This window comes from Pleurodeles waltl, chromosome 4_2 (assembly GCF_031143425.1).
Source record: "Pleurodeles waltl isolate 20211129_DDA chromosome 4_2, aPleWal1.hap1.20221129, whole genome shotgun sequence".
Taxonomy (NCBI): Eukaryota; Metazoa; Chordata; class Amphibia; order Caudata; family Salamandridae; genus Pleurodeles; species Pleurodeles waltl.
The window spans coordinates 115,904,864-115,930,486 of NC_090443.1; the positions used below are offsets into that span (position 1 = coordinate 115,904,864).

A 25,623-nucleotide genomic window follows, 5' to 3' on the forward strand; every position below is an offset into this window, starting at 1 on the left:
ATTGGCTCTGGGTACCTAGGGATCTTGATGAACCTACAAGCCCTATATATTCCCACAACCAGAAGAGTCCAGCCGACGTAACGGTATATTGCTTTCAAAAATCTGATATCCCAGGAAAAAGCTACAGAGTAAAATATGGAGAAAAATTGCTGTTTTGTTTTAGTTCAATTTCAATATTTTTTTATTTCAGCTGTTATTTTCTGTAGGAAAATCTTATAGGAGCTACACAAATGACCCCTTGCTGAATTCAGAATGTTGTATACCTTTCAGAACTATTTAGCTTTCTGGGATCCAGCATTGGTTTCACACCTATTCCTGTCACTAACTGGAAGGGGACTAAAAGCACCAAAAATAGTAAAAATGGCGTATGTCCCAGTAAAATGCCAAAATTGTGTTGAAAAATTTGGTTTTCTGATTCAAGTCTGCCTGCCTGTTCCTGAAAGCTGGGAAGATGGTGATTTTAGGACCCAAACCGTTTGTTGATGCCATTTTCAGGGGAAAAAACCACAAGCCTTCTTCGACAGACCTTTTTTCCCATTTGTTTAAAAACAACAACATTTCTGCTGTATTTTGGCTAATTTCTTAGTCTCCTCCAGGGGAACACACAAACTCAGGGTACCTTTAGTAGCCCTAGGATGTTGGAAAAAAAGAACGCAAATTTGGCATGGATAGCTTATGTGGACAAAAAGTTAGGAAGGCCTAAGTGCAAACTACCCCAAATAGCCAAGAAAGGGCTCAGCACTTGGGGTGGGGGTGAGGGTGGGGTGGGGGGAAGGCCCAGCAGCTAAGGGGTTAAAAAGTAACATATGTAATTATTTGAAAAACATTAACAGATGTGTTTCACACAAAATTGCTTTCATCTGTCAAATGATCTTCATGAGAAAAAGCCAAGTGAGTGGACTCTATTTGACATCACCCACCAGCCCAGGAAATCACATCACCACACCCTGCACTCCGCCACCCTAACAGGACCTACTGTTTTTGAACTGGAACACAGCTGCGCCGGGAACGTGCACTGTGGCAGCCCTGGAGGCATACCAATGATGTGCAAAAGCCCACCCGTTACCTAATGGACTGCGCATAGCCCCAGGAATCCGGGACTGACCAGGGCCCAGCAATACTCTCCAGCACTCCTTAAGATGCTCAACCACTGACAATGTTACACCAACAGCTGCTGAGTGGTACCCCACGCCAGAATAGAAGCTTTACCATGCAGCTACTGACAAGTGTTCTAGCTGCCACGCCTCCCACCAACTCATAAAGGTTTGGAACACCCACTCCCAACACACATGCCACACAAGCACCAACAATGCCTACACCAAACCCTAAACCATTCACTACATCATACCTGCATGTCAACACACACTCCAATGAATACATGCTTCTCAACACAATATCACTTAGCAAACAAACACTAAAAATATGGCACCTGCTGAGCAGTGATGCATCCAACATCCTCTCCATCACACATAGATTCTTGAACATCGCAATTGCAATTCCAACTGCCTACAAGATTGCTCAGCAGAACCACCTTCACTAGCCGGGAGAATATACTTATGGGTAGTCAATGCCAAAGCAAAAACCTTGGTCAGACAGTGCAAGTGTGTCTGCCAGAGTGTTATATAGGTGGTTGACAGGAAATTGGGCCTTCCAATACAATTTCCTATGACTATGCAAACATTCACTGAATTCACTCTTTGAATATGTGCTGTACAGGGCAGAACACATTGAAATCTGTTATTTTCATGAAGAAACAAGGTACTAGTGCTATTTTGAGGCCTGCTTTTAAGTGGCATTCAAGCCAAGGCTAAACCATATCTACTGTTGATGTTTGCGCTTTGACACAAAACTCCTGGTTTTGTGCACAGGAGATACCATTTGACAATCAGGGGACAACCTCTGTATACTGAGTGACACAAAGGTGTGATTGGCCCTGATATGCCTAACTGTTTAATACCAAGAAAAGTAAATCTCTTTTAAATTATGGTTTGTAATTACCTAAAAATAAATTGCTTTGGGTGCGTGTTACAAATGTATTGAAAACATTACCCCAATTTTCATTTAGTTTGGTACTACATTGTGTTACACATGTAGAGCAACAGGCTGACACACACATAAATGTACACCTGTCCAGTCACATATACCAGCATTTGGCTGCTATTCTTAAACCTATAACAATTAGTAAATCTACATTGGCTCCCACCACCATTGTACAATGGCTTGTATAAATAATAAAAGAGAATATGTATAGTAACTGACTGGGATAAGTAAATGTGGTCCAAAAACTGAATAGCACCCATACCAAGTTATGTGTTAAGTTTATCACAATGTGACTTAAAACGGTAGTACCATAATACAGAAAGGTTCACATGTATGATGAAACAGACAATTAAATCAATGAAATAAGTTCTTATTACCATCAGAAGAGGCGTCAACATTCAAATCCTCAGGATTGATAGGTTCTGGTCCACACTGAAATCAACAATAAGATATATTTTTAATTGGGTCATTCTTTTATATACGTCCTTAAAATATACATGGTAATAAGATGCATAGGCCCTGATTCTGAAAGGTGTCACGCAATGCGGCGCAGCAGCCAAAAATGCAGGACTGTGTTGCATGACAAGCGGAGAGCAGGAGAGTGACATATTCACATTGATATGGCTCAATGTTCCCATCTCCCTAGCACAGGCACTGATTTCAGCTGCCATGTACCAGGTACAGACTTTAGCACCACAGTGATAGAGTGTGTGCTTGAGTCTAGCATTGGTTCTGTACAGTAAGGGTACCTTTCCAGGACAAGATACTATGCCTAGACAAGTGAGAATACCGCTTTCCTTCCACTTTGTGTGTGCGCTGTAGAGTGCAGCACATGTAAAGTTTGATAAGCACGGAGACATGAACATATTTCTCTGTATGATGCCTGCTTTTCAGCGTAGGTTATTTGTGTGCAAAAGTCTGGTCCACTAATGTGAGTGAATATGGTTTTGCGTCAAAAAGCATGTGCGCATGCATGGGAACTTACATGTACCACCCATGAAACAACCACTCGATTCTAAGTAATGCAAAGTCACATTTTGTCCTGTCCTGTGTTACTTTTCCATACAAAACAAAACAAATACCAATTTGCGTGGGTTTGTCAATTACTCAAAATGTTTAGCATTGTTTTAGCATTAAACAAAGTAACGCTAAGCCACTAAACCTTTGTGACTGTGGCCCATCATTCTTAAGAAACAAGTCTTGGCATCCCGACATGTTTTGTAATATATATCTAACACTTACATACAATGGCAGTTGCAAAACAATTAGTTAAGCTGTCTAGCAGGTCATGTAGCATAAGGATGATAACACACTTGTAATACCTACATTTTGCCCTGATACATTTTATTAATCATCTCAGTATGAGATCCCAAATGATGTGCTATACATCACAAAACAATTACTGTATTTGATTAAGAAATAGTTTACCAAATGGGAAATTCTTATTGGCTATGTTATTATGATACATAGGAATAAACTTACATACAGGCCCATTCACTTCAGTGCCAAAATGGTGCAGCAGATCCTTCTCACAGGACACAATGTCCACCCATTGGTACTGGACTTGTTTCATGGTGCATTCAACACCATGGGTCTGGGATATCCTATAGGCAACATGTGACCACCTGTTCCTCCTCTCATTTAGCGGATATCCTGACCAATACACCCTTCTGCAGCCAACATCCTAGGAAGGTAACAAGCTATGTAAAACATCAATACCCTTATTTCCTCAGAATCAAATATGGGCTGTAAAACTTGTGTGTGTCCCTTTTTGTCTGCCCTATGTACCTCACCAGCCATTATGATGTCAATACTGATGCCCAACCAAGAAAAGATGAAGAGCAATGTATCTTTGATGCTTTCAAAGGACTGTCCTAGGCAAGCAGCACCACAACAATTAGACCGCCACACAACTTAAAATCTCTGACCTTCACAGGCAAAATCACTTAGGGCCAGATGTAGCAAAATGACATTTTGAGAATTGCAAATTGCGAGTACTAGCGACTCGCAATTTGCAAGTCGCAAAATGTCATGCAGAAAGGTGTCTCAGACACCTTCTGCGAGTCGGTATGGGGTCGCAAAGACCCACCTCATTAATATTAATGAGGTGGGTCGCAAATTGCGGCCCCATACCGACTATGGGCACTCGCTAACATGGAGGCCTGCTGTAGTCAGCAGGCCTCCATGTTAGCGACCTGCTTTTAAATAAAGCAGTTATTTTTTTTTTTAAATGTAGCCCGTTTTCCCTAAGGGAAAACGAGCTGCATTTCAAAAAATCCGAAACCTTTTGTTTCGGTTTTTTCAGGGCAGGGAGTGGTCCCTTGGACCACTCCCTGCCCTGAAAAAATGTTTTGGGGTCCATTCACAAAGGGGAAGGGGTCCCATGGGGACCCCTTCCCGTTTGCGAATGGGTTACCATCCACTTCAAGTGGATGGTAACTGCGACTCCATTTGCGACCGCATACGCGGTCACAAATGGAATTGCATACCATTGCGAATCGCAAATAGGAAGGGAACACCCCTTCCTATTTGCGATTCGGAAATGTATTTTGCGAGTCGGATCCGACTCGCAAAATGCATTTCAACATAGCAAAGTGGCTTTTGCGAGTCGCAAACGGCGTTTTTCGCCGTTTGCGACTCACAAAACCCTTGCTACATCTGGCCCTTAGTTATTCCTAGGAGATATTTGACAATTCTGATCCTCCGGCTACCTATCTAACTGAGTCAAGCATGGAGAGCATATGCCAGGATACCTCAGCTCTTGTGTCATGATGGCGGGCTTTTGCGTTGCCTTCCGCGACTTTTGATATCGTTGGCATTACATTGTGTCTAAAAAGTCACGCGCACATAGATATTTATTGTTTGAGATAGTTAGAAGGCTTTCCTCTTTAAATATGTTGACCAAGACAGGATGAAGGCCCAGATTCTGAAAGGTGTCACACAGCGTAGTGCAGCAGCCAAAAATGCTGAGCTGCACTGTGTGACAAGGAGAGAGCAGGAGGGTGCCATATTCACATAGAAATCTCACTCTCCTCCCATCTCCCTAGCGCAGGCACTGATTTCAGCTGCTGTGCGCCACACACACAAACACCTTAGTATCATAGTGCTAGGGTGTGTGCGTGAGTCTAACATAGATTTTGTATGGGGAGGGTACCCTTCTGGTACAAAATACTATGCCTAGACAAAGTTTGAAGCTGTTCCGACATAGTATGTGTGCTGTACAGTGCAGCACACATGCAAATTTTGGAATGTGCAGAGGAATGGAAACAACTAGCCATTTAACGCCTGTTTTGAAAAGGCTTCTTTTGTTACAAAAAAAACAACCCTGTGTATTAATGTTAGTAGATAGGGTTTAGATACAGTAAGCATGGGTGGTTGCATAAGAATGCCCGTGTGCCACCCATGTTACGTCCCCTTGGCAGTACGGAACACAAAAGAGTGCTTAGCACTGCCTAGCATTACTCTTTGGGTGGTTTCCAGAGTAAAACCGTTTTTGCAATGGAAGATAATTAGGCAAACGTAAGAGTTTGTGCTGGTTAGCATGACTTTAGTGGCACTTAAGCATCCCACCAATGTTTGATATTCATCCCACAAGACTCAGTTTGTACAGGACATTTATGGAATCCCACAGTAGATATCTACTAGGCATGACTGTTAGGAATAGGGTTGTTGATTGAGTAGGGTGTTAACCCTGCTCAGGCAGCAACCACAATCTCACTCAGATGATCCACTAAGGTGGCTGCATTTGCCCTGCACTTAACCCCTTGATAGCTCCACAGAAAAGCAGTCTTTCACAACGTGGATGGAATGTCTAAAGTGTAAATGGAACACACAGGCAGTGATGTATTGCAAACACAACACAAGACAAATCCCACAACAATTTAGTTGAAATATGTTTAGATGTAGTAAATTGCTTGACAGAACAACTACAAAAAGTTATGATGGTAGTACAAGACTTGGTATCTATTCAACTTGAAGGTCAATGACTGTTGCATTACAGATGCAAGTGCCAGACGCAGTCCTCTTGTTACATGTAACCAAGTCAATGGCTTAAAATATGGGTAACCGCAATGGAGGGCAAGTCAAAACATAGAGTGGATGTCCTCCTGTTGGAGCTGCCCTTCATAATCTGACAAAATAGGGAGATCATTTGGATGGAATAGTGAAGTAAAATAGGGTAAGGCTGCAGGTGTAGTCCAAGGAGGAAGCATATTCATTGGGGAGCTGCGGGACAGTAATTTCTTTGTTTGCATATGTTCTCTTTATTAGAACTGTTAAACAATCGTCCAGTGGTACATGGCTTGGAAATGTAGATAACAACAGACATTTGCAAAGAACTAGTTGACAGTATTTGCTGTTGTTGTTTTAACATAGCTGGAGATACTGCACTATCAGTAAGATATGCGTATGCACCTTGGGCAAATAGACAAGCATGCTTGTCCCAGTCTCTGTTCAGTTGTCAAAGCATTTTTAAGATTAAATGCTTTATCACTAAATGTGTTTTTTTGAGTATCTGAGCACCTTTAGCACAAACAGCAAAGCTCCAGCTTTGAAGGGGCAGCAGGGGAGGGGGCAGGGGGTCATGGACTAGGCTAGGACACACTCAGGCTAACTCAGGGTGTGCCTTGCACATGCTTGGACACTTTCTGTCCTTAAGGCTTTCATCAGGACAAAATTCACATTGGACTAATTCACATTGGACTCACTGTGGTAGTCCTGGATTCATCATGAGAACCCCTTTGAGACAGCACGGCTGCCATCAGTGTTCCATGAAGGCTTAAGGCAGCAATGCAGTACTTCCAGGTACAGCAAAACAGAGGTCTGCAGTACACAGCAGGCCACAGAAGTAGCCATCCCTCTGAGAGACCTCCTGCAGGTCCAGTATACCTGGATAGCGGGACTGAGAATCTTATTTTCATACCTGATGTCTCCTTGGAAGTAGGATGAGTTTCTTGAACATTAAATTTGTTGCCCTTGATGTTAATTGCTCACCCTGCCCACCTCCAAAATGCCTGCAAGTATAATGCAGGAGCGACAAGTCCTTTGCATCATTACAGAGCACAGCCAGTTCAATTGTAATTGTGGCTAGAGCAGCTCCAACCTCCCTCCCACCCCTCCTGCCCTTTGATTGCCCATCCACGCATGAGTAATACTTTTCTGGTGTGGATGTCTGCGAATTATGTGCAGAGTACAACTTGCTGCCAAACCTAGTCATGTGACTCAGGACCAGGCTACAAGTGACAAAGACTTAGGGCATACAGATGTATATATATAGGATATATGTCTGTCAACCATCTTACAACCAACAAAGAGGATCTTAATACTTAGGCAAGGAAAGACAATGCAGCATTACACTGTGCAACGTAGTGTGACACACAACCAGATTTTCAAAAACATAACCTTATTTATTGATGGCACAATAAAAATGTTACATATGTTGCAGTCATTCCATCACTGTTGGGCCCCTAATGCATTGACTTACATAAGTACTCACTTGACAACATTGAGGTAACAATGATGTCATTATTTCATTTTACATGGATTAATGTGTTTAAAGGTGTACATAACATAGATTTGTAGATTTTACAAAAAAATGAATTTTTTTGGAAAAACATCATGTGCCCATTTTTATTTATACACATTTACCAGGCAGTGATATATTTCTGTTCATTGTTAAGCAAACATACTTATTTACATTTCTACACAGCATAAAGTAAAATATATGTACATACAAGGTATGAACTGAAAGAATCATCAACATAATAGTTTCAACGCTTTACGCCTTCTTGAGATTCTATGACCTGATTCTCACTTGGATTGATGTCATCTTCAACACCGCTGTCATTGCTACAACTTTCTTGGTGTACAGCTAAAGACCCTTTCACAGCCATGTTGTGTAATGTACAACACACGAGGACAATCTTAGCAACAATATGTGGTTTAAACAAAAGTCTACCACCAGAAAGATCTAAGCATAGGTCAGTTCAATGATGTCACAGGTCCTGCGATACGCAGCATTATAAGCTTCTTCTAATGGTGTTTTTGGTTTTGCAAATGGTGTAGTGCAAAGCCCATACAACCAGAGAATAAATTTGGACAACAAATTAGTGCGCTGCATAGGATTATGCACGGAATAATTTACTACAGATGTGGACATTGGACATTTCTGTATGATCTATATGTCTGTTTTTTGCTATTATATGTGTTTCTTGGTGTGACATATTCTTGATGTTAAACCTCCCTACTAATATACCTTCTCCATATGTTCCACGTTTAAAACAATCATTAATGGTTGAGTGACGGAATATATATGAATCATGCGCAATGACCGGAAACTTGGCTATATCATTTGTGAAGCAGTACTTGTCATCATATACTCATAAAAAGGGGGATTAGGAGGAATTAAGGTCCAGTGTATATCCTCCCAATGGAAACGTCAAGAAATATATGATACACTGTTCCTAAGTCAGAGAGAGAGGAAACCAATAGTGGGGGTCCAAAATTCTAGGAGCAAGAAACCTCACACATCCATAGGATGTCATGCTTCATCATCGGCACTGCTCCTCGTCAGACCGGCACTGCAATGTCTGACGGGCACCACCCCTGGTGGGGGGGCTCTTTGCCGGAGATCTTTTATAAACAAAAAAATGGTGCCTAGATGGTGCCTAGATGACTATGTGAATCTCCTATTTATTTGGGCCACATATGTTTCCTAAGTCAAAACAAGTGTCCAGATTACTGAAAACCAGAGAGTATCATGGAGAGGTAACCAGTCACTTACATCAGTATGGAACCAATAATTCCTAACTGTCGCCCTGTAAATGAAAGTACACAAGTTAATCAAGAATAAGGGCGAATCAAACCAACTTACTAGTGGTTGTAAAGATATATATATCGTGGGAAAAGAAGGCAACCGTGCTATGCAGTGAAAGTGTCAACTAGTGAAAAACACGCATGCATATACACATAGTTCAGGCTTACCGTCCTAAATTAGAGAACGTGCTTCATAGGAACACATAGACTAATGGTCCAGCGCAAATAAAGTCTGAGAAGGAGATATGAGACAATTAAACAGAAGAGATAAAATACCAATTAGATATCAGGATAAGTAACACGCATTATAGCATGGAGACGTGGACCCACTATCTAGGAGCACAAAATATAGTTCCTATTAAGAGGGTCTTTGGGAGGTACGCATTGTTGCTAAGGCAAAAGGAAGAACTAGTGAATAATGAAGGTATCAAAAATCAAGTCCTTCAGGTAATAGATCTAGCAGTCAATTAGTAAACACGACAGAGGGAGTTCGTGAACAATTAAAATGAAGGCTCCTGAAAAAGAAGACCCAGTAGTCTATACATGTAACAGACATCAAGTACTGTATTCACAGATGGGCAAATAGACCGGGGGAGAGAAAAGACAGTGGGTATTCTAGAAAACGATATATTTGAACGAAAGTATAGTATACAGGCTCGTATTCAAAATGGAATGGGTCCCATAGCATTTGTAGAAATTCTCATGGATTCCCAGGTAAAAGATACAGAAAAACAAAAAAACAAAAAAACTGTCTGGGAAATACTTGGCAAGTTATATCGAGTGCAAATCAGAGGTACACGGGGTTAGTCCGATGCAGACCGGGTCCCGAGAATGCACCGGATCCACTAGATGTGCAAATTAATGCACTTACTTGTAGTTGCTGCCGAGGCCAGGCGGGAACCTACCCGGGTCCGTGGTTCCTGAAAAATGAGAGGAACGCCGGCCGGGTTAGTTTTAAGTCCGGCATCACGGAAACACCAATTGAGTGTTTCCGGTATCGTCGAGGTCAGGTAGCCAGGCGAAGCCTGTGCGCTGATCCCGAAAAGGGTAAAAACTGAAAAAGGACTCAAACTGGAGTCCCAGAGGGCACAGGAAATAAAAAACGGCCTCAAGTAGTGTAGGAGTCCACAGAAATGAATAAATCACAGAAAGACTAGAGGCTTGTAATCTAGTCAAGTGGTAACGGTAAAAAATCAAAATAAACCCCGCCTTGCCCATCCACCACCCCAACTACAATCTCTATGGGGCATGCCACCTGTGGCTGGTCATTTCCCGTGTGGTACTTGCAATGTATGCGCCCTCACCAAACGGTTAAAATCCATTGAATTTGATTCTATAGGTACATGGCAACTGGTTAGACATACTAACTGTAACACAAAGAATTGTGTTTACATGATCACCTGCCCATGTAATTTGCAATACATAGGGATGACTACAAGAGTAGTTAAACTTAGAATTAACGAACACCGCAGCAACATTAGATGTGGTCGGGCTACAACAAAACTGGCCCTTCATTTCCTTGACAGTAGACACAGCCCTGATGACATGTGGTGGGTTGTCCTTCAAATTGATTCACGCAACACAGCAAACTCCCTCTTTGAGTTAGAACAACGATGGGTGTTTAAACTACGCACTCATGTGAAGGGATTGAACGACGATATTCCTTGGACTAGTCTAATGAAGTAATCTCATCATTAGATTAGCTGAGACACTAATCCTTATTATGGCAGTATTTCTTACCATTTTTTTGTAAATTCTTATTATTTCTATGGTGGCTCCTTTACTTTATCATGGCATTATTTCCCACCCTTGTTTTGTAAATTTTTCCTATTTCTATGTTGGCTCCTTTATCTTGGGTCTATTGACCCTTTTGGGTTGGATCTATGTATTTATTTTGATTTTTTACCGTTACCACTTGACTAGATTACAAGCCTCTAGTCTTTCTGTGATTTATTCATTTCTGTGGACTCCTACACTACTTGAGGCCGTTTTTTATTTCCTGTGCCCTCTGGGACTCCAGTCTGAGTCCTTTTTCAGTTTTTACCCTTTTCGGGATCAGCGCACAGGCTTCGCCTGGCTACCTGACCTCGACGATACCGGAAACACTCAATTGGTGTTTCCGTGACGCCGGACTTAAAACTAACCCGGCCGGCGTTCCTCTCATTTTTCAGGAACCACGGACCCGGGTAGGTTCCCGCCTGGCCTCGGCAGCAACTACAAGTAAGTGCATTAATTCGCACATCTAGTGGATCCGGTGCATTCTCGGGACCCGGTCTGCATCGGACTAACCCCGTGTACCTCTGATTTGCACTCGATATAACTTGCCAAGTATTTCCCAGACAGTTTTTTTGTTTTTTTGTTTTTCTGTATCTTTTACCTGGGAATCCATAAGAATTTCTACAAATGCTATGGGACCCATTCCATTTTGAATACGAGCCTGTATACTATACTTTCGTTCAAATATATCGTTTTCTAGAATACCCACTGTCTTTTCTCTTCCCCGGTCTATTTGCCCATCTGTGAATACAGTACTTGATGTCTGTTACATGTATAGACTACTGGGTCTTCTTTTTCAGGAGCCTTCATTTTAATTGTTCACGAACTCCCTCTGTCGTGTTTACTAATTGACTGCCAGATCTATTACCTGAAGGACTTGATTTTTGATACCTTCATTATTCACTAGTTCTTCCTTTTGCCTTAGCAACAATGCGTACCTCCCAAAGACCCTCTTAATAGGAACTATATTTTGTGCTCCTAGATAGTGGGTCCACGTCTCCATGCTATAATGCGTGTTACTTATCCTGATATCTAATTGGTATTTTATCTCTTCTGTTTAATTGTCTCATATCTCCTTCTCAGACTTTATTTGCGCTGGACCATTAGTCTATGTGTTCCTATGAAGCACGTTCTCTAATTTAGGACGGTAAGCCTGAACTATGTGTATATGCATGCGTGTTTTTCACTAGTTGACACTTTCACTGCATAGCACGGTTGCCTTCTTTTCCCACGATATATATATATCTTTACAACCACTAGTAAGTTGGTTATGATTCGCCCTTATTCTTGATTAACTTGTGTACTTTCATTTACAGGGCGACAGTTAGGAATTATTGGTTCCATACTGATGTAAGTGACTGGTTACCTCTCCATGATACTCTCTGGTTTTCAGTAATCTGGACACTTGTTTTGACTTAGGAAACATATGTGGCCCACATAAATAGGAGATTCACATAGTCATCTAGGTCCTGATGAAGCATCACTAGATCCGTATGGACCACCAGGATGCGAAACATGTTGACCCATGATAGGGTTGGTTTTGGAAAATCCCCAATCCCTCCCCTTGCAACTTCCATAGAGTGATTGACCATTATCTCTGTTTCACTCTCACGACTATATTTTTTAATCTTGGTCCTTACCGTCCATCTGGTCTAATAAAACTATCGACCCGGTGGCGGTTTTGAGAACCAATTTTAATCACTTTTCTTTCAATCTCCTCTGCCACTCATTCACCTTTGGGGTCACGGCACCATTTTTTTGTTTATAAAAGATCTCCGGCAAAGATCCCCCCCACCAGGGGTGGTGCCCGTCAGACATTGCAGTGCCGGTCTGACGAGGAGCAGTGCCGATGATGAAGCATGACATCCTATGGATGTGTGAGGTTTCTTGCTCCTAGAATTTAGGACCCCCACTATTGGTTTCCTCTCTCTCTGACTTAGGAACAGTGTATCATATATTTCTTGACTTGTCATCACATATCCCTTAGACATTAATGGAGTATGCATGCTTCTATTACAATACAGATGGGCTGTGTCTCCTGGTGGGAGCAAGTTGACATGTGTGCAGTGAATGGCACCCAGGACATTTGGAAACTGCGCAATTTGATAAAATCCTTGCTTCACTTGTCTCTGTTCCATTGTTGTTTTGGGAAATGTCAGATATTGGGGCATTATTTTGATGATGCCATTTAAAACGAAAAATTTGGAAACTGCACTCTGGGATACACCTGCCAATGCTCCTGAGGTACTCTGGAAAGATCCTGATGCTAGTAGATGTAGTACTGCCATGAACTTTAAATGTGGTGGTATGGCATGTGCCCAGTCAGTGCTTGACTCAAGCCCTCTTCCAATTTGCTGTAGAAGAGTAGTTATGATTTGCCTGGTGAGTCGGTATCTCTTCACTCTGCTCAAAGAGAAAAATCCTCTGCTTGTAAATTCTTTCTTTCCACTGTTTGTGACTTCTTGCCACAGCAAGTAAACACTGACAATGCCTTATTATGTCTATCTCCTTGGTGGTGTGGAAGGCAGTACGTTCTGGTGTTGTAGAGTGGATTGTTCACTAAATTGCCTAACTTTTGCTCCTGCTTTTCAGATGTGCTATGTTTTCATGCACTTCTCTTTCGCAATGTTTTGCGCCTCTTTGCGTGGCTTTTGAGAATGCTTTTAGCACCATTTATCATCAGTACTTGCATGAGTTCCACTCCATCATGCCCACAATGCATGCATTATTTTGTTTTCAGCGCAGAGCAATGCAAACTACGTACTGCGCCGTGCATGCATAGGAATATGGTGCTACATGTGATTTGTGCCCAGAAGATAATTGCTGCGAGCATTTGTGATGCTTAGCGTCATATGTGCACCTGTGCAAAATGTTTGAGAATCAGGGTCATAGACTTAAAGGCAGCACTGTCATAAAGAGTGTCAGAATTTGGAAATTGAAGAACCATCATCCCAGACGTCTATGACAGCCATCTATCCTTGGTAAAATGGTTATTAACCCCTTGGGTGCCAAGGATGTAACTGTTACATCCTCAACTGCACTGCCTGGGTGCCAAGGACGTAACTGGTACACCCTGGACCCGGCCCTCGGGGGAAGCACTAGCGCTCTCCCCAAGGACCTCGCTCCCCCCTCCCCTGGGCAGGGATGGAAGGGGAATCACTTTGGGGGCAGATAGGCCTATTTAAATAGGCCGATCTGCCCCCAAGGGGGCCAGAAACCACTAGGCACCAGGGATTTATTTTTTATTTTTTTACTAATGGGGAGCAACCCCTTAGGCAAGGGTCACTCCCCTGGGGGGCAATTTTATTTGAGGCCATTTCGATCGGCCTCTTTTCCTTAGGCGAATCTGCCCCAACGGGGGCAGAAACCACTAGACAGCAGGGATTTGTTTTGGGTGCCCATTTCACGCAAGGCAAGCGACCCCTTAGGCTTGGGTTGCTCCCCCGGTGGGGGCTCAATTATTTTAGGCCATTTATGCCTCCCTAGGGGGCAAATTGGCCTATTTCTAGTAGGGCAATCTGCCCCCCGGGGGGCAGAAACCACTTAGGTACTAGGGATTGGTGTGTGTGTTTTGTTTGGGGGGCAGACCCTTGGCCAAGGGTCGCTCCCCATGGGGGCACTTTACTGTTGGCCATTTCAGCGCCCCACCAGGGGCAGATCGGCCTATTTTTGTAAAGCCCATCTGCCCCCAAGGGACCAGGGAAGATTTTTTTTTAAAAGAGGGTGGGGGTATGGGTATACCCCCACCCTAAATAAATGGGGACAAAGTTGTTCTGCCCACTGGTGGAAAGGTGGGGCAATTACCCCTGATCCACTCCCCGGAGGGGGGGCAGAAAGCCTAGTAGATGTCAGCAAGTTAAAAAAATAAAATAGTGGGGTGGTGGCTACCAACCAGTACAGGCATGGTTATGCAACCACTCCAACTGAAGGGGCAACAGTCTTTCAGCTCTCCCCCCCCACACACTAAAAGATCTTATCCCAAGGACTAGCAAGAGGACATTTGATTATTTTGGGTCTTGAGAGCTTGGCTAACTCTCAAAATCATCCCACTTGGAATCGTAACAGCTGCACTTTTTGGACTTTGGGACTCTGCAATGTAGAAAAATCTACGACACCTACACACATCTGAAAACTAAACATCTGGTTGAGTCCAGGGTAGTGTGCTTCACATGCACCCCACACCCTTTTCTTACCCACAATGCCCTGCAAACCTCCAACTTTGCTTGAAGTCACACATTTTCCCTACATTTTTGTGATGGAACCTTCCAGAATCTGCAGGAATCCACAAAATTCCTACCACCCAGCATTGTCGCATCGATAAAAATTCTGCCCCACTTGTCAGCCTAAAAAGTTTTTTTCTAAACTGCCCTTTTAGAACCGCTTTGGTTCCCCCTCAATTTCGACATGTTTTTGGCTCTTCCCTGTAACAGACACTTGGCCCACCTACACAAGTGAGGTATCATTTTATCTGGAGACTGTGGAGAACATTGGGTGGTAGGAAATTTGTGCCGGTGCGGTGATCCCACACAGAAATGTGGGAAAAATGTGTTTTTTTAGCTAAATTTGAGTTTTGCTGAGGATTCTGGGTAAGAAACCACTGGGGGATCCATGCAAGTCATACCTCCCTGGACTTCCTCAGGCATCTAGTTTTCAGAAATGTCTGGGTTTGGTAGGTTTCCCTAGATGGCTGCTGAGCCCAGGACCAAAAACACAGGTGCCCCCGCAAAAACGGATAGTTTTGTATTTGATCATTTTGACGTGTCCATGTAGTGTTTTGGGGCATTTCCTGTCGCAGGCACTAGGCCTATCCACACAAGTGAGGTACCGTTTTTATCGGGAGACCTGGGGGAATGCTGGGTGGCAGGAAATTTGTGTCTCCTCTCATGATTCCATAACTTTCTATCACCGAAATGTGAGGAAAAAGTGTTTTTTTGACAACTTTGAGGTTTGCCAAGGATTCTGGGTAACAAAACCTGATGAGAGCACCACAAGTTACCCCATCCCGATTTCCCCTAGGTGTCTAGTTTTCAAAAATGCACAGGTTTGATCGGTGACGGTTGAGCTAGAGACCAAAATCCACAGCTAGGTACTTTCCAAAAAACACATCAGTTTTCAAAGTAAAAATGTGATGTGTCCATGTTGCGTTTCCTGTCGCGGGCACTAGGCCTACCCACACAAGTGAGGTACCATTTTTATCGGGAGAATTAGGGGAACACAGAATAGCAGAACAAGTGTTATTGTCCCTTGTCTTTCTCTACATTTTTTCCTTCCAAATGTAAGACAGTGTGTAAAAAGATACGCCTGCTTGAGAAATGCCCTGTAATTCACACGCTGGTATGGGGGACCCCGGAATTCAGAGATGTGCAAATAACCACTGCTTCTCAACACCTTACCTTGTGCCCATTTTGGAAATACAAAGGTTTCCTTGATACCTATTTTTCACTTTTTATATATCACCAAATGAATTCCAATATACTCGGTTTTCAATGAAAACCTATTGCAAGGTGCAGTTCCTTTATTCGCTCTGGGTACCTAGGGTTCTTGATAAACCTACAAGTCCTATATATCCCAGCAACCAGAAGAGTCCAGCAGAAGTAACGGTATATTGCTTTTTTTTAAATCTGCCATAGCTGGAAAAAGTTATAGAAGAAAATGTGGACAGAAATGGTTCTTTTTTCACCTCAATTTCAATATGTTTTTATTTTAGCTGTTACTTTCTGCAAGAAAACCTTGAAGGATCTACACAAATGACCCCTTGCTGAATTCAGAATTTAGTCTACGTTTCAGAAATATTTAGCTGTCTTGGATCCAGCATTGGTTTCATACCCATTTCTGCCACTAACTGGAAGGAGGCTGGAAACACAAAAAGTAGTAAAAATGGGGTATGTCCAGTAATATGCCAAACTTGTGTTGAAAATGTGATTTTCGGATTCAAGTCTGCCTGTTCCTGAAAGCTGGGAAGATAGTGATTTTAGCACCACAAACCCTTTGTTGATGCCATTTTCAGAGAAAAAAATACAGGCCCATATTTATACTTTTTTAGCGCCGCATTTGCGCCGCTTTTTGACGCAAAAACAGCGCAAACTTACAAAATACAATTGTATTTTGCAAGTTTGCGCCGATTTTGCATCAAAAAATGAAGCACATGCGGCGCTAAAAAAGTATAAATATGGGCCAAAAACTTTATTCTGGAGCCCTTTTTGTCATATTTTTTCAAAAAACTAAATTTTCGCTGTATTTTGGCTAATTTCTTGGTCTCCTAATTTCGCATGGGTAGCTTATGTGGACAAAAAGTTATGAGGGTCTAAGCGCGAACTGCCCCCAATAACCAAAAAAAGGCCTGTCACCTGAGGGGGAAAAGGCCTGGCAGCGAAAGGGTTAAGAAACCAAAGGATAGAAAAGAGAAGTGTCAATTTTGAAACATGCAGGACTGTAATCATGCACAAGGCAGGGGGCGTGATGGGCAAATAATTTCCATCTCTGCCTTAGTGGGCATCGTTCATACCCACCAAAATCTGAATAGGGGACCACTAACAACTGGTGATGAAGACAAAGAAGCAGGATGCAATTTACTGCTTACCCAAATCCCCCGAGGTCCCAGGTACCTCTTGGTAAGTAATAGCATTAGGATGCCCTGAGGGGGTTACTGAAGTAGGGAGATGGCACAACGTCATGTCACTTCCTGTGGGGGTAGATGCTAGGAAATCAGATTTGTGTTTTGATTCTTGTTTTAAAGATGGTTTTGGCAGGAAAACGAGATTGGTTTCTGTTCCATTGGGTGTTGGGAACTACAGTAATGTCACTTGCTGTAGAGATGGATGTAGGGGTGGTGAATAAGGTCCACATGTGAGACTTCTCCTTTTGAACATGTGATGGGACGACAAAATTTGTTTTGATAAATATTTCACTTAGGAAGGCTTTCACCAGGCTGACGATCCGACTCATTGAGGTATTTTTTCAAGGAAAATCAGTTGATTTTGCAGAAAACTATTTGTTTTATTCTAACAACTCCTTAAGGTGAATTTTCAACAGCCTGCATCTGTCAGGTTGGCTTTCTTCATTTTAGAAATTCGTCATAAAGCAATTTATATCCAATCTGGTAAATACAACCTTTGCTGTTCTCATCAGGAACACGCGTTTATTTAGTAGAGTATGTTTGTTGTGATGAAAAACTTTAGCCCAGGTTCTACCCATATCCTATTTTCATTTTCTGAATTTAATTTGAGATGGATTAGTCTAACAGCCTATGTTAAGGCAGAGTGAATAAGACTCCAAGCGCACACTGAGCTCTTTGCAGTTCATAAAAAAGTATTTCTGTTTCCTCTTCTCCTCATATATGATGATATTTTTCTAACGTTTGTTGAGCCTGATTTATGAAAAGTTTGCTCCGCCTTAGCGTCATACAAATATAATTGTATTTTGTAAGATTGCTCTGCTTTTGCGTACAAAAATGACGCATAGGCGTCGCAAACTTTTCATAAATCAGGCCCTTTATTTTTATAGCACCTCATTTCAAGGCTCCTCACAGCTGAGGTTCGCTATCAGCAGTGAACTGAGGTACAAATAATGAAGTCACTCCAAGCCCAAAGCAGCTTTGAGGATGAGTGACGATGCTAGGGCAAAGCAGTGACCAAAAATGCCTGTCGCCTTTTTAGGTGTTGTGGGAGGATGGATTTTAGATTTATGAGATAGAAGGAACTTTGTGGCTAAACTGGACAAGTAAACGCTGCATACTTGATAAATCAAATATTTAGCCATTACGGCCAGTGCAGTTCAGCATGAGATATCCTGGTAATCCTTTTCCTTCAGAGCATAGTGTGGTTTGGAATCTTGTTCTTTATTAGTCATGTGTTCCTCCGACTAAAGAGCCGCTTCAAAATAGCTTTCTTGCCATGGGTGCCCATAAAATAACAAATCGAAGAAAGAAGCTCCTGAAGGAGTTAGTGTCAGTGAATTGGGTGAAAATCATAAGGATCCCATTGGGGGGCGGGAAACTGAGCTGCAAAAAGTTCAGCAGCTCGAGCTAGTGAAGGTCTTTAGGGTGTAGGCTGTCAAGCAAACCCCGGGGCTCACCCTGCTCTGCAGTTATTCTCACAGGAGTGGAAGCATTGATACTTTGGGACAAGTTGAAGTTTCCATAAGTAAAAAAAAATGTATGCTTCCATTTTGCCCCACATTTGCTGTTTGAGCAAAACGTAATATATTATTGGATCACGATATCTCATAATGCTTTTTGTCCAGGGCAAAACATGGGACAACATTATAGGGCACTGTATTGTCTGCTTTCCCCTTTATGGAATGCAGCTCATTGATATTGTGGTAGAAATTGTGAAGTGAAGCAAAACTGATTTTGTATACGCTGTTACACGAGCAACAACAATGTGTAGTAACAGTGCACTTCCTTTACCCTTGTGCATTAATTGTTATCTAACTTGGTGGATGGGTAGAGGCTGTCCTCGTCATTCCATGACACATGCAATAACAAGGGTGCAAAATGCTTTTTGATTCTCGTTTGCACTGATTCTAAAAAAAGGATGTATGAAGCAAAGCTGTTTCTTCGGGTAGGGATTGGCCCAGAAGTCCAGACATTGGTTCTTCAGCCTCCCAAACTGACTGCAATGCTGAAGATACACTGCATGTATTTTTATGGCCACTGCAGGCAGGAAAAGCAAAATATGTCGCAAAGCACTGGGCACCGTAGATTAGCAGGTTTCAAACCAGTTGTGCTTATTTGGTACTAAATTCCATCTTACATTAATTAGCTAGCTAAAACTGAGGGCCTCATGTATTAGGAAATGTCGTAGCACAGTGGCACAAGCAATATTGCTGCACGGAGCTGCATAGTTTCCAAAATGCAGAAAAGCTTCATATTTTCAAGAATATGGCGCATCCCTGTGTTTACCCCTGTGCCAGCACTAAATCAGCTGCCTAGCGCCAATGCAGGCAGCCTTGAGCCTTGGTGCAAGGATGCCTGTAGTGTGGGGGTGATTGTTTATCTGCAGTCAGGGACACCTTCAAGTACATAAACAATAATTAATGTCAATGTTCTCGTTCTGTGTGTGTTGCAGAATGCAGCACACATAGAAAGAGCAAAAAGCAAAGAGAAATAAAAGTATTGCCCCTCATTGCGCCACCCTAACGCCACCACTGGGGAGGCGTTTGTTTTGGTGCTGCCTCAGGTTTAGGATGTCTCATATATCTGGAGCAGCGTCAAAAAGCAATGGGTGTTGCATGGGTACGCCCACAGTAACACCCATTGCACGCCCCTTTGTCGCAGAAAACTGCATCGGAAGGGCCTATATTTACAAGGCGGCGTTAAGCCACTAAAAAAGTTGCTTAACGCCACCTTGTAATTATGGAGCAGGGCAAAACGGCACCGGAGCATCATTAAAAGTGACGCTCTGGTGGTGCAAGTGCCTCGTAAATGAGGCCCTTAGTTCACTACTGGGAATGATTGAGAGGTTCATTTGTTGGTTACCAACTTTAAAATATATGGGCTATGTACATTAACTAATGCTATAGAAAGAAGGAGACACATGGAATACACTGGAGGGTGCTTAATTTGAGCGGGTGGTTGCAGGTGGTGGGAACTGGTACCCATTTTTGGAGACTGGAGCATCTTTCCTTTTTTTTCATAATCAGACTTTGACCCCGGGCAAGAGAGAGAAATGCAGAAAAGGGAGAAAGAGGGCAAGAAAGGAAAATAGTCTGGAAGGGGAGATGACGTAGTATAACAGCCAGAGCTGCCGACTATGGATCTGGGGAACAGGTTAAAGTCTCGGCATTGGCCCAACAACCTGTGATTCTGGGCAAATCACTTAGGGCCTCATTTCGAGGCTGGTGGTCGAAGGACCGCCGCCTTGCAGTGATGGGCGGCCCACTGCAACTGTAGCATTCCAACCGCCAAATTATGCCACTGGCGGTCGGACCGCCGTCCCTGCCGGGAACATGGTTCCCGACAGTGCGACAGCAATCTGAGTTGTACTCAGCTAGGGCAGTGCTGAGTTCAGCGACACCTGGCTGATTACGACTCTACTTCCTGCCAGCCTTTCCATGGCTGTTTGGCCAGGGGGGAGAATTACCCCAGTTGTAACTTGCAATGCTCAGCCTTGCCTGTTCCCCGTAGTATGGTTGGATAGTATGATAACGTATGTTCATAGCTATATTCGTGCCCAGGCCCATCATGAAATCATGCAGTTTGGGGTGAAACAAATTATAGAAATGCTGATTTCACATATTTCAAGTAGAATAATAATTTTTTAAAAATACTATCAGTTTGGGTCGCAGAACAGGAATGTACAATGCGCTCACCGAAACAATAAAGGCCACCACAAAAATGTTAAATAAAAAAAACAGATAAATGTAGATTTCTCAAGTGATCCATGACACATGTAATAGATCTTTCAATCCTGCTATGTATTTACACTATGGTCTTTACAGTCTGGCATTTATGACGACAAGCAGAATTGTATGTACCAGGATGTAAAGAAAGAAATAGGATTAGATGAACCAGTTGCACCTGCTGGGGGCACCATGGGCTCTCTACTAATGTTGACACAGGGTTTCCCTGAAATAACAATGTTCTTGTATTTTTCCAGGTGCTCCAAAAACTGGGAAAAACGGTAGAAACCAGGGATGAACAATTTGAGCAATGCGCATACACCTTCAATCAGCAGCAGGTAATGGGTCACCCTAGGTAAGATGATGGGGTTGGAGGTTGGCTGGTAGGATGTGGCATTTCATACTTAGAAGGACACAGAACAATTTGCAACTACTTTGACTTCTAATGAAAAAAATTAGAAGCTCAAATTTAAAAGTTAATGCAGTTTAAGAATCAATGCTTTACTGTATACTCCACACTGCCTTACAGACAACAATAATTTGTAACATTGATGACAGCATCGCCGCCCCACAAAGCCAAACCCTGAGTGCACGGTGAACTTTATAAAATTGCCTGTGGCTTCCTATTTTTAGGTCCAGTGTTAGCCAAGACCTTTTGATTTAAGTAAAAATACATGTTCTTATCTATTGGGGCTAGAACCAACTGCCTTCATAAATTAGTTTTGTGTCACATTTTGCTCCCGCCCCCACAGCATACAGCATGTGGCTGCGGGGCAATGGCACATTCACTGTGACTGACAACATTCTGCTCTAGACCCACGTGACACCGTTTTGTGGCAGCAGCAGACTCATCTTTCAACTCATTTAGTCCTCTGAGTTGAGCAGCTGCCTGACTCGAGTCCTTCCAGTACAGAACCTTGGATTTAACCTTAACACGAACTCCCTTCAGACTATGGGATGCAGTGTTCAATTCCTGCTTTCAAAAGAAACAAATCGCAAGGAAGATATTTTTTGCTTTTTCAAGCGAGAGCAAAGTCTTGGCCGCCACTGCTTTCAGTTGGCTCTAGGACAGGCTAAGGGTTTCTTGCTTATCAAGGAGCGTCTGGCTACCTGCAGAACAAACTTCAGTTGGAACGGGACCTCAAGGCACATATAGGTAACACTCGCTACCTGAGAACTCCTGATTGGCTCCCAACTGAAGATCAAGTGGCCTGGAAGAGATATGGCCCTTAAGTACCAACACAGTTTTCCATAGACACAGAATGGTTGAACCCATTTGGTACATCAGTTGGCCATTTGTCCTGTGCACAGCTGCCCCTCGGTTTTTAGGAAATAAGCTTTGTCCTTAATTACTGACTCTTAATTGAGCTCTTCTATGCTGAACATCCTCCAAGTTTTCTGGTTCAAGAAGCAAAGGGAAGGTGGATATTTGTCCCCTACCTACGATTTCATTTTGTGGAAACTGTTGACCTTGAGTTTCGTCTTGAACCATCACTCTTGAATTCACAAAAAACGTTTTGTAGGAAAATGGCTCCCTTTTGCAGTTACCCCCCACTTTTTTCCCGATATTGATGCTGACTTGACTTAGAAGTGTGCTGGGACCCTGCTAACCAGGCCCCAGCACCAGTGTTCTTTCACTAAAAATGTACCATTGTTTCCACAATTGGCACACCTCTGGCTCCCTATTAAAAGGTACCAGTGGTACCAAGGGCCCTGTGACCAGGGAAGGTCCCTAATGCCTGTAGCATGTGTTGTGCCACCCCAAGGGACCCCTTCCCTAACACATGCACACTGTCAGTGCAGATTGTATGTGTGGGTGAGGAGAAAAAGGCAAAGTCGACATGTCATCCCCTCAGGGTGCCATGCCCACAACCCACTGCCTGTGGCATAGGTAGGTCACCCCTGTAGCAGCCTTAAAAGCCCTAAGGCAGGGTTCACTATACCACAGGTGAGGGCATAGCTGCATGAGAACTATGCCCCTCCAGTGTCTAAGTCCATTCTTAGACATTGTAAGTGCAGGGTAGCCATATTAGGTACATGGTCTGGGAGTTTGTCAAAACAAACTCCACAGTTCCATAATGGCTACACTGAATACTGGGAAGTTTGGTATCAAACTTCTCAGAATAATAAACCCACACTAATGCCAGTGCTGGATTTATTTTAAAAAGCACACGAAGGGCATCTTAGAGATGCCCCCTGTATTTTACCCAATCCTTCAATGCAGGACTGACTGGACTGTGCCAGCCTGCCACTAAGATGAGTTTCTGATCCCCTGAGGTGAGAACCTTTGTGCTCCCTGAGGCCAGAAACAAAGCCTGCCCTGGGTGGAGGTGCTTCACCCACCTCCCCTGCAGGAACTGTAACACCTAGCAGTGAGCCTCAAAGGCTCAGGCTTCATGTTACAATGGCCCAGTTCAGTCCAGCTAGTGGAGATGCCTGCCCCCCCAGACACAGCCCCCATTTTTGGCAGCAAGTCCAGAGGAGATAATGAGAAAAACATGGAGGAGTCACCCTCCAGCCAGGACAGCCCCTAAGGTGTCATGAGCTGAGGTGACCCCTGCCTTAGGAAATCCTTCATCTTGCTTTGGAGGATTCCCCCAAAAGTATTAGGGATGTGCCTCCCCACCCACAGGGAGGAGGCACAAAGAGGGTGTAGCCATCCTCAAGGACAGTAGCCATTGGCTACTGCCCCCCAGACCTAAACACACCCCTTAATTGAGTATTTAGGGGCGACCCTGAACCCAGGAAATGAGATTCCTGCAACCTGAAGAAAGAGGAAGGACTGCTGACCTGAAAGCCCTGCAGAGACAACGGAGACCACAACTGACTTCGCCCCAGCTCTACCGGCCTGTCTTCAGACTCAAAGAACCTGCACAGCGACACATCCAGCGGGACCAGCGACCTCTGAGGACTCAGAGGATTGACCTGCACCTAAAGGACCAAGAACCTCCTGAGGACAGCAGCTCTGTCCAGAAACAACAACAAACTAGTAACTTTAAAGAGACTCCAACTTCCCGCCAGAAGCGTGAGTCTTCACACTCTTCACCTGACACCCCCGGCTCGTGTTTGGAGAAACCAACACCACAGAGAGGGTTCCAATGACGAGAACACCCTGAGTCGACCTCCCTGCACCCCCACAGCGACGTCTGCAGAGAGGATCCAGAGGCTCCCCCTGTCTGCGACTACCTGGTAACAAAGGAACCCGACGCCTGGACCAAGCACTGCACCCGCAGCCCCCAGGACTGAGAGGAACCACCTACCAGTGCAGGAGTGACCAGCAGCCAGCCCTCATCCTAAACCAGTCGGTGGCTGGCCCGACAAGCCCCCCTGTGCCCTGCCTGCATCACCAGAGTGACCCCCGGGTCCCTCCATTGTTTTCTACGACAAACCCAACACCTACTTTGCACACTGCACCCGTCCGCCCCTGTGCCGCTGAGGGTGTGTTTTGTGTGCTTGTGTGTGTCCCCCCCAGTGCTCTACAAACCCCCCCAGGTCTGCTGCCCGAGGACGCAGGTTACCTGCTTGCAGACTGGAACCGGAGCACTTCTGTTCCTCATAGGCGCCTATGTGTTTTGGGCCCTCCTTTGACCTCTGCACCTGACCTGCCCTGTGTTGCTGATGCTGAGGGTTTGGGGTTGCCTTGACCCCCCAATGGTGGGCTGCCTATGCCCAGGAGACAGAACTTGTAAGTGCTTTACTTACCTGAAAAACTAACCTATACTTACTTCCTCCAGGAACTGTTGATTTTTGCACTGTGTCCACTTTTAAAATAGCTATTTACCATTTTAACCAAAACTGTGTGTACTACTGTTTTAAAGTAAGTAAAGTTCTATACTTACCTGTGTAAAGTACCTTACAATTTATGTACTTACCTAAAATTTGAATCTTGTGGTTCTAAAAATAAATTAAGAAAATATATTTTTCTATATAAAAACCTATTGGCCTGGAGTTAAGTCTTTGGGTGTGTGTTCTCATTTATTGCCTGTGTGTGTACAACAAATGCTTAACACTACCCTCTGATAAGCCTACTGCTCGACAACACTACCACAAAATAGAGCATTAGTATTATCTAATTTTGCCGCTATCAATCTCTAAGGGAAACCCTTGGACTCTGTGCACACTATCCCTCACTTTGAGATATTATATACAGAGCCAACTTCCTACACGTTTCCATTCAAAGATTTAAGGTAGAGATGTAGCTACACCCACAACCACCATCCCATAAGCATTTACATGACAACACAAATGTGGTGATATAACCAACTACTTAGTTTCTGGAGATTTCTATTCAAACGCCAGGACGCCTTACGGGTAGCTGTTCGCGACATATATATATATATATATATATATATATATATATATATATATATATATATATATACACGCACACACACTGTGGAAAGTGGTGCACGTGCAACAGTACATCAGGCAGACTAGTAGACGAAGTGGAAAGTTTAAAAAAAAATAATAATCTGGAGAATGTATTTCCCCCCATTGACTTCTATTAAAGTAGAGGCAATTTCAGGTGGAAAAGCTCCTAAACACAGCCATTTTTGGTTTACAAAATTAAAATTAAAATTAAGTGTCTCCTGCTGAATCGGATCTATTGACATGCATGCGGTTGGATTAAAATGGAGTTGCTGAACTCCAGTC

General features: G+C 43.4%; 1 protein-coding gene and 1 long non-coding RNA gene across 4 annotated transcripts in view; one reads left to right on the top strand and one right to left on the bottom strand.

Moving 5' to 3' along the window:
- The window catches only part of LOC138292345 (uncharacterized), a 159,001-nt gene that overhangs the window by 119,565 nt on the left and 13,813 nt on the right, over positions 1 to 25,623 (bottom strand). The window contains exon 2 of the long non-coding RNA XR_011202656.1: positions 2,418 to 2,472. This is a non-coding gene — a long non-coding RNA (uncharacterized lncRNA). The remainder of the gene's footprint in view (positions 1 to 2,417; positions 2,473 to 25,623) is intronic.
- The window catches only part of BIN2 (bridging integrator 2), a 233,763-nt gene that overhangs the window by 62,239 nt on the left and 145,901 nt on the right, over positions 1 to 25,623 (top strand). For 2 of the 3 annotated variants that reach the window (XM_069230892.1, XM_069230893.1), the window contains exon 2: positions 21,228 to 21,308. In XM_069230892.1, coding sequence (XP_069086993.1) covers positions 21,228 to 21,308 — 81 coding nt within the window. Of the gene's footprint in view, positions 1 to 21,225; positions 21,326 to 25,623 lie in introns of those variants that run through there. The other variant, XM_069230894.1, reaches the window with a different exon arrangement.